Consider the following 14440-nt stretch of genomic DNA (forward strand, 5'->3'; position numbering starts at 1 on the left):
ATCCAAGAGTAATTTTGTAAATAGAAGGTACACGAAAGGACAGAATATTCAACTTTCACAAAGAATACTCTGATACTAATACAGGGTAATCAAAATCTTAAAATGGTTCAACAACGATACATTAGTGATCATCTCAAAAGAATGAAAAGGCAAATGAAATAGGTATAAAGGGAACCAAAAGTACTCCATGGTCCACTCACAAACTTTCATAAGGGGCAAAAAATGGTTAAATCAAGATGGAACAAGAAAACCACAACCTGAATCAATCAACTCTGCTTTTTGCTGGTTTTACAGATTGAGAAACTTTGACTGGCTTTGCAGTTCCATCAATCACAATATTGCCCACTCCAACTTCCATCGCCTCCCTCTCATCCCTCTCCCTCTTCTTCTCCGAGCCACCATTTTCAGTTGCTTCGGATGTAGAATCAGTTTTAGAAGGAGCAAGACTCCGAGGGCCTCCAGTGATCCACGGATGACTGAGACATTGAGCCGCAGTAGGTCTTTTCTCAGGCACAAAATCAAGTATGGGAACAAGGAAGTCTGCCATGTCACTAGCATCTTGTTCACTGAACTCATACTTTTCCCTAAGCACTTTGCTTATAGGCCAGAACCGCAATCGCCTAATATGCCTCAAGTCTCCATATCGGTTGAAGAACTCTCGCGAATAGCGCCCACCTAAGGCAATCTACAGACAAACTTAAGATCAGCTCTCCTACCTGAGTTAATTTACATACAACAAACGAAATATTAGCTATACGCTGCTTGCACCAGAAATCGAGCCTCACCTTGCGTGGCATCATTCCAAGAAGCTCCATCATTAGGGCCAAGTGATCCTGTGCGGAAAGGGGAAGTAAGAAAAAACCATCGAACTGAACCAGCAATTACTAGCATTAAAGGGCATCCCGGTGTACGAAGCATCCCGCTTACGCAAGGTCCGGGGAAGGGCCGCACCCCAAGGGGTGTGATGTAGGCAACCTACCCTAATGCAAGCATCAGTGGCTAATTCCACGGCTCGAACCCGTGACTTATAGGTCACACGGAGACTACTTCACTGTTGCTCCAAGGCTCCCCTTCACTAATGCTTGCATCAGGGTAATAGCATTAAACTGCAGAATTAATCAAATTATCTCTATGAATAATATCTGACAAAAACTAATCCAACAAAAAGGATGACAAACTCTGGCTTCAAAAGCTTGACCGAATGCTTAAAAAATTGAACTGGCCTTCCATTATCTTTTATACAATCATGTCTTATGTACAACAACATACCCAGTATTATCCAACACCGTGGGGAGTGGGGACATTCATGTCTTATGTCAATAACAAAAATTGATGCCATGATAGTAGCATGTAATTGTTTGAATTTTATATCAATGAGGTAAATAACCAATTTGAGTAAGTATCATACTGTATATGTTGCCTTTCAGAGCAGTATACTCTGATTTACTACGAAAGTCACTGCTTCACCCTCCAAAAACTCAACTAAATGAACAATTAAAAGATCACAGAAGATGAAACTAGTAGCTGGTACTACAAACAATCTATTCAGGCAACCCTAGGAAATATTGATTAGTCAATAATATACAGTAATGAATTCTAGGAAGCATAGGAAGAACATACTTCAGAAAGATTGACACAATTTGCATATTACATTTTTTTATTTGATAAGGTGATAAATTTATTGACAGATTTGGGCATAAAACCCGCATACAAAAGGTATACCAAAAGTAGAGACCTACATAAAAGTATGGTTCTCTACGAATAACATCCAATCTTCTATACAAAGAGGAACTTCATGGGTGCACCAACAAGAAATAAGGGATATGAAACTACTTCATATGTAATTTGCATACTACATATTAAAGTAATGATTTAAAGCCACAAATGCATTCTGTATTATTCCATTTATTCTCAAATTATTACTGTATAACCAGTTGATAACTTAGTCCTAACAGAAAGATCCTTTTCCCCTATCTACTGAAATAACATTTGCTGAGTGCAAAAGAGAATTAACAGAGGGCAAAAGAGTAGGTAAAGGCTATTACCATTAGGGGTCATTTGGTTTAGAAGCAAGTTATGCAGGTAATGCAAGGATTAGTAATACGGGGATTAGTAATGTAGGAATTATATATTATTGGATATTTGGATGGTTCTACTAAAGCTTATTATACAGTGTATATTTTAAAATATGTTTATGATTGTTTAACAAAATAAAATCTTAGTCTACATGAAGGGTTACTTTGGTCATTAACTGCGATAGTTTTAATCTCTGTGTCACTAATCCCCATACTCATATTCTACAAAGCATAAAATGATACATACATTCTCGCATGACTTATGTGGGTATTAGTTATGTGAAAAAGAAAAAATGAAACTAAACTTTGTATAAAATAGTGCTATGTTTTATTAAGGAAAAGAAAAGCAAAACCAAACAATGTTATTGTATAAAACAATGTTAAATTTTATAACGTCACCTTCGATTTTTCTATTTTGGTAAAATAAATTTAAGTAAAGATGGAGGAGTATGTAGCCTCCTCAAGATGAGTGTCATAGAATGCAGATGTTAAAACGGATGTGCCGTCATATAAGATTGGATATAGGATACAAGTATCACACATAGAGGATAAAATATGGGAAACCACATAAGATAGTTTCATCATGTCCTACATATACCTCCAAATGCACCAATTCACAGGTGCGATTATGGTGATTGAAAAGTAAAGAGGTAGACATTAAATCAAATAGAGTAAAGTTGTTACAAAAGATCTATAATTTCTAGTGATCAATTGAAACATAGCTAAGAATAAAACACAACATAAGCAAAGGATCCATATATGTGATGCCGACTAGCCGGAGAAATTTTTGTTTTAGGTCTGGCCTGGGATAAGTTTGAGATATAGAGAACCTCAATTTTAGAGAACCCCTTATTTGACACAAAACAAAAAATTACCTTTTTGGGCCTTTTTTGGGGGAGGGATGTAAAGGACTTAAAAGACAAACTATTTACAAATAGAGCAATAACTACACCTCAATCCCAAGCTTCTTAAAAATAGAGCAAACTTTACGCAAAACACATATCGCTAACCCCAACTAGATTGGGATAGACTTAGTTGTCTGATTCAGTATTGTCCAAGGTGAAAAGTGCAAAAGGCACAAATGTATTTTAAGCTAGCACAAACATAACAAATACGCGCTTTAAAAAGATAAAGATATGCTTACAGGCAAATACAAGAATTATGTGGCCAGAGGAGTTGACAAACTGCAATTAAGTAGATTATATCAAGAAAAACCACGTCAATCACGTTTGAATACCAGATTAAATTTTTGATTCATATGCATACATGCAACTAAGTTTCTTATTCAAATCAAATGTCTAGTTTTCTTTGTAAATTTCTAATTTCATAAACCTAATCACCAATATTCCATCCATAAGTTTACTTAACAACTAATATATCATTTTGTCAAACATATGTGTTGTTTACCATAGCTTCTTTAAGATGACCTTGTAAATTGATCTAATTTTTAAAGATAGTTGGTCATCATGTTTTTTGCTAAGATCTACACCTGATCTCCTTAGCACTTCCACAAAAGCATTCCCCCTAACTGAGGCGAAGCACCAAGCTTGTGTCGGGCCTAGCTTTAAGGCTTAAGTATGCTTCCAGTTTGCACTGGATTGATTCGGTCATTTGGTGATTGTAACACCCCTCAAGTTGACAGATAGAAGGAAGTGATTGCTTTGTTTTAGTAATTGTAGTGTCCGAAACAGCTTGCGTGCACCTCAATTAATTCTACGGGGTACCTGCTACCTCCCATCAGCACATGTATCGGGTAACTTTGTCCATCAAGGCTTGGTCAGAAGGAAGTGATTATCTTAACTTCCCTTCCAGTTGTAACAGTCATCATCATGGATAAATACCCTTCCTTCGTCATAGCCAAACTTATATTCCAAATGCGTTGTTTTCTAATTAAATTTTTAGAAGAACGGGCACTCAAAATAGGTATCGCTGATACAAGTCTACAAAAGCTAATAAAGCATATATCTTGTCAATACGATTTCTTTACTTAAAAGTTAAAACTTAATTTAGTAATTGTTACACGGCGTGTCATTATTACTAGTAGTATTAGCACTATTCTTGTAGTTTCGTATTCCTAGATCTTTGTTAGTACACGATGTGTCATTTACTTTTGTTATCTTATTACCTTGTTTTTGTTATTGTTTGTTCATTGTGCCTTTTTCACTGTTCTTGAGCCGAGGGTCTATCGGAAACAGTCTCTCTACCTTCATAAGGTAGGAGTAAGGTCTGCGTACACATTACCCTTCCCAGACCCCACGTGTGGGATTTCACTGGGTTTGTTGTTGTTGTAAACTTAATTTAATTAAGGCAATAATGGAATTAAATAATACGCAAACTCCTAAACTAAAGATCTCAATATGTTTGCATCTTAATAGTTAAACAATTGAAAGTAAAGTTACTGTACCTCATCCCTGTCATAGTTGTCACCACTGTGAGGATCAAAAAGAACATCACCAGTGGCAAGCTCAAAGCAAATGCAAGCCAAGGACCAAAGATCAGCTGAAGTAGAATATTTAGAGCCTAGGATAACCTCAGGACATCTGTATTGTCTTGTCTGGATATCACTTGTGAATTGTTTATATGTCCAGCATGCATTACCAAAGTCGACTAATTTGCACTTAAGGTCCACATCAGCCAATAGTTTCTGCCTCACTGATCGGCTGCCTCTTTTAGGTCTTTGAGTTCTCTGCTGCCCATCCCTTGCTCTGTCTGTCATTGAGCCATCTTCACTTGCTTTAGTATTAGTCTTTCCTTCAACTGAGTCTTTATCGGGTTTCTCATCAGGGTTAGGCTTTTCAGGACTACTGGCTTCATTATCTTGTTCGGTTTCCTCAGAAGCTTCCTTGCCCGTACATCTTTGAGCTGCTCGCTTAGCCTTTTTCCGAATTTTCTTTTTCTGGTTCTTAGTCAGGTCACTATTTGAACTCTTTACTTCCTTGGAAGCACCAGATTCAGAAAGAATCTTACTTTTACTAGAAGGGAGAACAAGGGGAGCGCCTGACTTTGTCGGATCTTTACTTTGATCAATCATTGATAATAGCAAAATATTTTCCGGCTTCAAGTCAGTGTGAATAATAGAAAGCTGACGATGTAAATAATCCAAACCCACCAAAACGTGGAAGCAAATTTCTTTAACCTTATTAATCGCTAGCCCTCGATAGTCTGAGTATTTAATTAGAGTCAAAAGATTATCCCCCAAGTATTCAAATACCATACAAACATGCTGCCCATTCGGCCCAGAATGCTTAAAGTGATCCAAGAGTTTTACCACACACTTCTTGTCATCGGGATCTCCCTCTGCAATCTGCTTTAAGATAGTAATCTCATCCATAGCCGCTTCTGTGTAATGCTGCGCACTCTTTTGAACTTTTAGAGCAACATACCTCTATTCCTCACAAAACACAACCAGCAATTAGCTAAACAATCCTCATTTCAAAAGAATTTGCAAAAACATCGAGAAGAGCTCATAAGCACCATAAATGAAAGTCCACAGATGTGAATTTCTATAGTAAACCATAAACTGCTAAACCGAAGAAAAAATACTACAATAATTGCAGCATCACAACTATGACCAAAATACAACAGCAACAAACCCAGTGTAATCCCATAAGTGCGATCTGGCACAACTATGACCAAAATGCCAACAGAAAACAAGTACTCTATATCAAAAGTATTTAAATAAAACAAAAGAATCTCCACTCTCACACACACAGAGAAAACTCATACTTCCTCTATTCCAATTTATATGAGACGATTTCCTTACTAGTCCGGTCAAAAAAGAATGACACATTTTTATATTTGAGATTATTTAACTTTACACTTCTGCTCTTATAGAGCCGGAAAGGTCGGAAAGGTTATGGCATGTTTAACGGTTTAAGACCACAAATTTTTAAAAGTGTTCCTTCCTAAACTCCGTGCCGAGTCCACCTATATCACATAAATTGAAACGGAAATGCAAAAATTGCTACAGTAAACAATAAGCAGCTAAATCAAACGAACAAATACTACAACACTTGCAGTATAATAAGTATATCAAAAATGCGAAACTTATAGTGTAGAAATACTCACAGATTTTTGTGTATCCCAAGCGAGCCAAACAGTTGAAAAGTGTCCCCAGCCAAGCTTGCTCTGCACTACATATCGTCCGTGTTTGAATGTATCTCCGATTCGTACAGCGTGATAACCTCCGCGCCTGTAATCGTCAGTACCTTCGTCCTCCGATGTGTAGTCACTCGTCTCACTCCGATCGCCTCCGTTCCTCTCCTCCTCTTCCGCCATCCGCAGATCCAACAACCACCGCACTCCGATGAATTAGTACCGGCGAACGGCAACGGAGAAATGGACGCTGAAAACCCTAGCCCTAGTAGAAGAAAGTTCTGGAGAGGAGAGGGAAAAATTATGGATATTTTTGTAATTAATTTTGAAGGAAGAAGAAAAAGACGAGCTTTTCGTGTTGTTTATTGGAGAAAATAAAAAACTTTTTTTATTTTTTATTTTTTGTTTTTCCCTCGCTTTTGGTTTACAGGGTTGGATGAGATGAGAGGCGATTTGGTTTGTGTTGCCGGGAATATAAAGGCAAATGAAATAATGGCGAAAGGGACGGCTGTTAGCTGTGGGATTCTGTAGAACTTAAATCACATCTTTGTTTTTCTTTTTTTCAAAATTTTCTACTGTAAGAAGTGTTTTGATATATACACTCATTATTTTTACTAAAAGAAGTTATTCGAGATATTCCATTCGATCCTATTTACTTGTCACATTCGTTAAAAATAATTGTTCCACACTAATTGCTAAGAAATAATTAAGTATTATTTTTAATTTTACCAATCATATTCTAATGCTCCCTCCGTTTAATTTTACTTGTCCAATATTCTAAAAATAGATTTTTACTTTTACGTGTCACTTATATCATATCAAGAAAAGACCATTTCTTTTTTCCTGTTATACTCATAGTATTAATTACTCATTTTAAATTATTTTCTCAAATCCATTTAAAATATGTATCAATTAAAATGGGTATCATGGTAAATTATGTACCTCATTTATTATTTCTTAAGGGGTGTGCAAGGTCCATAGCGGACAAGTAAAAGTGAACAGAGGGAGTATAAAAAAGGACAGTCAAGTGCATAAAATATTCTACATTCATGCAGGGTCCGGAAAATAACTGCATCTCAAAGGTGTAATTTAAATAGTCTACATGGAAGATAACTTTACCGTGGTTGTATGCCTCTCCCTTCCATACTTCTTTTTAAAAGAAGTAAAAAGATTGAGCTATCAAACGAATAAATAAAAGTAATTTGTGTAATCTTACCTACTAGCGGAGGTCATGTTTGGACCTTTTAAATCGTACAGTTCTCTATTTGCATAAAAATGAAGAAAGTGAAAGTTGTGGAACTTTCCCAAGGATGAAAATAGATTAATAAAATGGAGTTCAAGTGAATAAACGAAGATGTTGTTCCTTAGAGAATAATGTGCACGGCTCCTTACATTTTCATAATTCTTTAAAATTTTATACATCTTTTTGCTTTTGCCTTTAGAAGATAGAATCTGCCACATATATAAACATTATTGATGTGTAAGTTCTGTAATACTACTTTTGCCTTCCAATTGTTTACTTCCTCTTTGACTATACTTCTTTTTCTGCCCATCACCTAAAGCTTCCAAACTACAAATGAATAATATGAATGAGCCACCATTCGTGTTTTTACATTCAAGTCTTTTTATATTAATCAATATTGCACCTAATATATGACGAATGTCGTTCAATTATAGTATATATATATATATATATATATATATATATATATATATATATATATATATATATATATATATCCAATCTGTTTGAATAGTCCCATGCACCAACGATCGATGGGAATTCCCATTAAGCTAATTAAAGAAACCCTATTCTCTTTTTCTTAATCCTGCCCACTGTGTGCTAAAGGAACATCAGTCAAGCAGCAAAAGACACTCACAACCACCACCTTTCTTCCTTTAAAACTCGTTCAGCTTCTACCTTGAAGATAGAGCTAGCTACCATGACTTTTTGCACTAGTACAAGCTTGATGTATAATCTCATTTATGAAGCATAAAGAATAAGCGTGTTGCTAGTGAGTACCTACATGATTTTGATTTAAGAGAAATTAGATCGTGAGGAGCTTGAATAAGAGGCTTTATATTTAGGAATGAGATGCATGTAAATGAATGTCACGACCCGAAATTTCCTCCTTCGGATCGTGATGGCGCCTAATATTTTACTTGCTAGGCAAGCCAATGTTAGAATAATATTAATCAATTTTTAAATAATTTTTAAATTATTAATAATCAAGGAAATAAAAGCGGAAGCAAAGTTTGAAATATAGTGAATAATCCATAAAAATAACGGTATCTAAATATCATCCCAGAATTGGTGTCACAAGTGCACGAGCTTCTAGATAAATACAAATAAGGTCTGAATAAAATAAAGCTGTCTGGAAATAAACACACAGCTAAAGTAAAATAGACGGGGACTCCAAAACTGCGGACGCCATGCAGTTATACCTCAAGTCTCCTCTGGTAGCTGAAATCCGAGCAAGTCTATGATACGCCGCTAGGACCAACTCCAAAATCTGCACAAGAAGTGCAGAGTGTAGTATCAGTACAACCGACCCCATGTACTCGTAAGTGTTGAGCCTAACCTCGACGAAGTAGTGAGGAGGCTAAGGCGGTTCACTTACATTAACCTGTACGCAATATTAGTAACAACAACAATAATATAGATAAATCAGGTAATTCATTTATAATAATTGAAGACAACTCAGCAGTCATAACCAATTATCATTTTCATTAATTCTGTTGCAGCGTGCAACCCGCTCTCACAATATATTCACATCCAATTCTGTTGCAGCGTACGCAATCCGCTCTCACAATATATTCACATTCAGTTCAGTTGCGGCGTGCAACCCGCTCCTCCAATATATTCATTTTAATCAAGTCTGTTGCGGCGTGCAACCCGATCCCCTAATATATATATATGTATATCGACTTTTCATAAGTCTGTTGTGGCGTGCAACCCGATCCTCCAATATGGACTTTTCATAAGTCTGCTGCGGCGTGCAACTCGATCCTCCAATATGGACTTTTCATAAGTCTGTTGCGGCGTGCAACCTGATCCTCCAATATACTCATTATAATTAATTTTGTTGCGGCGTGCAACCCGCTCCTCCAGCATATTCATTTACCAATTCTTATAGAAGGAATTTCCCCAATAAATGCAACAATTAATATGAAATTATAAGACAACAAGCATACAATAATTATGATTTAATCATGAAACAGACAAAATCAAATAGCAAATTATTATAGAAATCATGGAGAAAATAGGCAGTTTAATATTTAATATGCTAAATGTCAAATAATAATTAAGACACATAATTCATGTAGCATGTAACAATTAATGCAGAAATTCAAGAATTAATATTTGGCAAAGAATAGGAAAGAAACAATTATTATAATAATTAATTCATGATTTAAAATAATTTATAATTTTTCAAGTAAGCATGCAAACAATTGATTTGACGACGTATAGACACTCATCACCTCGCCTATACGTCGTTCACATGTAATTCATATAACAATTAAATTAAGGGTTCTATTCCCTCAAGTTAAGGTTAACCACGACACTTACCTCGCTTTGGAAATTCCAAATCAATTATTCAACCACAGCTTTTCCTTTTAAATTTGCCTCCGAAAGTTTCAAATCTATTCACAAACAATTTGATATATTCAATACGAATCATAGGAATTAATTCCATATGAATTTATATATTTTTCGGATAAAAATCCGAAATTTATTAAAATATTCGGCAGTGAGACCCACGTCTCAAATTCCGAAAAAACTCACGAAATCCGAATACCCGTTCCGATACGAGTTCAACCATACCAAATTTGTCCAATTCTGATATCAAATGGACCTTCAAAACTTAAATTTTCGTTTTTGGAAGATTTTATAAAAATCTGATTTTTCATCCATAGATTCACGGATTCATGATATAAATGAGTATGAAATCATGAAATATAATCAATATAGGATGAGGAGCACTTACCCCAATGTTTCCCGTGAAAATCGCCCAAAAATTCGCCTTAACCGAGCTCAAAATGACCAAAATGAGTAAAAATATCGGACTCTTCGATATATACACTGCCCAGGCATTTTCTGCACCTGCGGTGCCTGGGCTCGCACATGCGAGCTCGCATCTGCGAAAAAAATCTCGCATCTGCGGAAAAGGGCTGTCAGCGTATGTCCGCATCTGCGAACTTTGCGCGCATCTGCGGACGCGCTTCTGCGAGAAGTTGTCCGCTTCTGCGAACGCGCGGGTGCGTGCAGATTTCCGCACCTGCAGACTTTTGCTCAGCCACGCCCGGGCGCATCTGCGATCGAATGCTCGCTTCTGCGAGCTCGCACCTGCGGTCAAAAATCCGCAGGTGCGATTATAACAGAAGGCAAAAATATAGATTTTGCTTAAGTCCAATTCTTGATCCGATTTCAATCCGTTTCACTCTCGGGGTACTCGGGACCCTGTACGAATATACCAACAAGTCCAATAACATAATACGGACTTACTCGGGGTCTCGTATCACGTCAAACAACGCTGAATTATAATTTACACCCCGATTCAAACTTTGAGTTTTAAACTTTTAAATTTGCAAATCTCGTGCCAAAACATATTAAATAAATCCGGAATAACTTTAAATTTGGCACACAAGTCATAAATGACATAACAAAGTTGTTCAAATATCCAGAATCGGATTCCGGCTCCGATATCAAAAAGTCAACCTCATGGTCAAACTTGGAATATTTATCCTTTAAATTGCTAGTTCCATTAAATGGTCATAACTTGAGCTAGGGACCTCCAAATTAAATTTCGGGCATACGCCCAAGTTCTAAATCACGATACGGAGCTACTGGAATTGTCAAAATACTGATCCGGGTCTGTTCGCTAAAAATGCTGACTAAAGTCAACTCACTTGAATTTTAAAGCTCTATTTCATATTTTAATTCATTTTTCACATGAAAACTTTCGAAAAAATTTTACGGACTGCGCACGCAAGTCGAGAAATGATAAATGGTGCTTTTTGAGGTCTTATAATATAGAATTACTTATTAAATTTAAAGATAAAATTTTGGGTCATCACATTCTCCACATCTAAAACAAGCATTCGTCCTCGAACGGAGTTAGAAGGAAGTACCTGAGCTTTTGAATAAGTGTGGATATTTACTCCGCATGTCCAACTCGGACTCCCAGGTAGATGCCTCTACCGGCTAACCTCTCCATTGCCCGAACTGAAGGATAACTCTTTGACCCCAACTGTCGGACCTGCCGGGCTAGAATAGCCACCGGCTCCTCCTCGTAAGTCAAATCTTTGTCCAATTGGACTGAGTTGAAATCTAACACATGGGACGAATCACCATGATATTTTCGGAGCATAGACACATGGAACACCGGATGAACCGCTGATAAACTAGGTGGTAATGCAATCCTGTAGGCTACTTCACCCACCCTTTCAAGAACTTCAAAGGGTCCGATATACCTAGGGCTCAACTTACCATTCTTTCCGAACCTCATTACACCTTTCATAGGTGAAACCCGGAGCAATATTCATTCTCCAACCATGAATGCAATATCATGAACTTTACGGTCCGCATAACTCTTTTGCCTAGACTGAGTTGTGCGAAGTCGATCCTGAATAATCTTGACCTTATCCAAGGCATCCTGTACCAAATCGGTACCCAACAACCGAGCCTCTCCCGGTTCAAACCAACCAACTGGCGATCGGCATCGTCTTCTGTATAATGCCTCATATGGAGCCATCTGAATGCTCGACTGGTAGCTATTATTATAAGCAAACTCCGCAAGTTGTAAGAAATGATCCCAAGAACCTCCAAAGTCTATAACACAAGCGCAAAGCATATCTTCCAATATCTGAATAGTGCGCTCTGACTGTCTGTCTGTCTGTGGATGAAATGATGTACTCAACTCCACCCGCGTGCCTAACTCACGTTGTACAGCCCTCTAGAAATGTGAGGTAAACTGCGTACCTCGATCTGAAATAATAGACACGGGCACATCGTGAAGGCGGACAATCTCACGGATGTAAATTTCAGCTAACCTCTCTGAAGAATAGGTAACTGCCATTGGAATGAAATGGGCTGACTTGGTCAACCTGTCCACAATTACCCAAACTGCGTCAAATTTTCTCTGAGTCCGTGGGAGCCTAATAACAAAATCCATAGTGATACGCTCTCACTTCCACTCAGGAATTTCTAACTTCTGAAGCAAACCACCAGGTCTCTGATGCTCGTACTTAACTTGCTGACAATTCAGACACCGAGCTACATGTGCAACTATATCCTTTTTCATTCTCCTCCACCAATAATGTTGCCGTAAATCTTGATACATTTTAGCGGTACCTGGATGAATAGAATACCTGGAACTGTGTGCCTCTTAAAGAATTAATTCACGAAGCCCATCCACATTAGGCACACAAATATGGCCCTGCATTCGCAGAACTCCATCTTCCCCCACAGCAACTTGTTTGGCATCACTGTGCCACATCGTGTCCTTAAGGACAAGTAAATGAGGATCATTATACTGCCTCTCTCTGATGCGCTCATATAAAGAAAACCGAGCGACTGTGCAAACCAGAACCTGACTGGGTTCTGAAACATCTAACCTCACGAACTGATTAGCCAAAGTCTGAACATCTGCAGCTAATGGCCTCTCACCAATCAGAATATATGCAAGACTGCCCATACTTACAGCCTTTCTGCTCAAGGCATCGGCCACCACATTGGCCTTTCCGGGGTGATACAAAATGGTGATATCATAGTCTTTCTACAACTCAATCCATCTTCTCTGCCTCGAATTAAGATCCTTTTATTTGAACAAATACTGGAGGTTACGATGATCAGTAAATACCTCACACGAGACACCGTAAAGGTAATGCCTCCAAATCTTCAGCGCATGAACAATGACTGCCAATTTTAAGTCATGAACATGATAATTCTCGTGAACTTTCAACTGTCGTGACGCATATGCAATTACCTTGCCATTTTGCATTAATACTACACCAAGCCTAATGTGAGATGCGTCACAATATACCGCATACGATCCTGAACCTGTGGGTAATACCAACACCATTGCCGTAGTCAAAGCGGTCTTGAGCTTCTGAAAGCTCATCTCACACTCGTCTGACCATCTGAATGGGACACCCTTCTGGGTTAGTCTGGTCAAGGGGCTTGCTATAGATAAAAACCCTTCCATGAACCGACGATAATAACCTACTAAACCCAGGAAACTCCGGATCTCTGTAACTGAAGTAGGTCTAGGCCAATTCTGAACAACCTCAATCTTCTTAGGATCCACCTTTATGCCTTCTGCCGATACAACATGTCCCAAAAAGGCAAATGAGTCTAACCAAAACTCACATTTTGAAAATTTGGCATATAACTGATTATTCTTCAAGGTGTGAAGCACACGTCGAAGATGCTGCTCATGCTCCTCTCGACTGTTGGAGTAAATCAAGATATCATCAATGAATACAACCACAAAAGAATCCAAATAAGGCTTGAATACCTGATTCATCAAATCCATAAATATTGCTGGAGCATTTGTCAACCCAAATGACATCACTAGGAACTCGTAATGCCCATACCGAGTCCGAAAAGCTGTCTTAGGGACATCAGATGCCCTAATCTTCAACTGATGGTAACCAGATCTCAAATCAATCTTCGAAAATACCTTGGCACCCTGAAGCTGATCAAATAAGTCATCAATTATTGGCAGCAGATATTTGTTTTTGATAGTGGCCTTGTTCAACTCCCGATAGTCTATACACATCCGCATCGAGCCATCTTTCTTCTTTCCAAATAATATTGGTGCACCCCAGGGCGAGACACTGGTTCTAATGAATCCCTGATCAAGCAAGTCTTGTAACTGCTCTTTCAATTCTTTCAACTCTGGCGGGGCCATACGGTATAGTGGAATAGAAATGGGCAGAGTGCCCGGAGCCAAATCAATACAGAAGTCAATATCTCTGTCAGGTGGCATCCCCGACAGATCTGCAGGAAATACTTCTGAAAATTCACGAACAAGTGGTGTTGAGTCCATAGAAGGAGCATCCGCACTGGGATCGCGAATATAAGCCAAATAGGCTAGACACCCTTTCTCTACCATACGCCGAGCTTTCATATAAAAAATAATCATGTTGACAGAATGGCCAAGAGTTCCTTTCCACTATAACAGAGGTAATCCGGGCGTAGCTAGGGTCACTGTCTTGGCATGACAGACCAATATAGCATGATAAGGAGACAACCAATCCATACC

General features: G+C 38.0%; 1 protein-coding gene across 1 annotated transcript; it reads right to left on the reverse strand.

Moving 5' to 3' along the window:
* Window positions 1-34: 34 nt before the first annotated feature.
* Window positions 35-6616, reverse strand: LOC107791733 (uncharacterized). The gene is made up of 4 exons (XM_016613854.2): window positions 6144-6616; window positions 4480-5460; window positions 786-833; window positions 35-685 (listed from the first exon to the last, which is right to left on the reverse strand). Exons 1-4 carry the CDS (start codon window positions 6351-6353, stop codon window positions 263-265), a joined length of 1662 nt encoding a protein of 553 aa, XP_016469340.1. The 5' UTR covers window positions 6354-6616; the 3' UTR covers window positions 35-262.
* Between the last annotated feature and the right edge of the window lie 7824 nt (window positions 6617-14440).

Source organism: Nicotiana tabacum, chromosome 9 (assembly GCF_000715075.1).
Source record: "Nicotiana tabacum cultivar K326 chromosome 9, ASM71507v2, whole genome shotgun sequence".
Lineage (NCBI taxonomy): Eukaryota > Viridiplantae > Streptophyta > Magnoliopsida > Solanales > Solanaceae > Nicotiana > Nicotiana tabacum.

Bases quoted from the DNA above. Each gene is read 5' to 3' on its own strand.
- LOC107791733 (XM_016613854.2), bottom strand. From the start codon at position 6,353: ATGGCGGAAGAGGAGGAGAGGAACGGAGGCGATCGGAGTGAGACGAGT. The intron at 5,461-6,143 runs GTGAGTATTTCT...TGTGAGGAATAG, and splicing joins CTTGGGATACACAAAAATCT to AGGTATGTTGCTCTAAAAGT. The intron at 686-785 runs GTGAGGCTCGAT...GTTTGTCTGTAG, and splicing joins TTGGAATGATGCCACGCAAG to ATTGCCTTAGGTGGGCGCTA.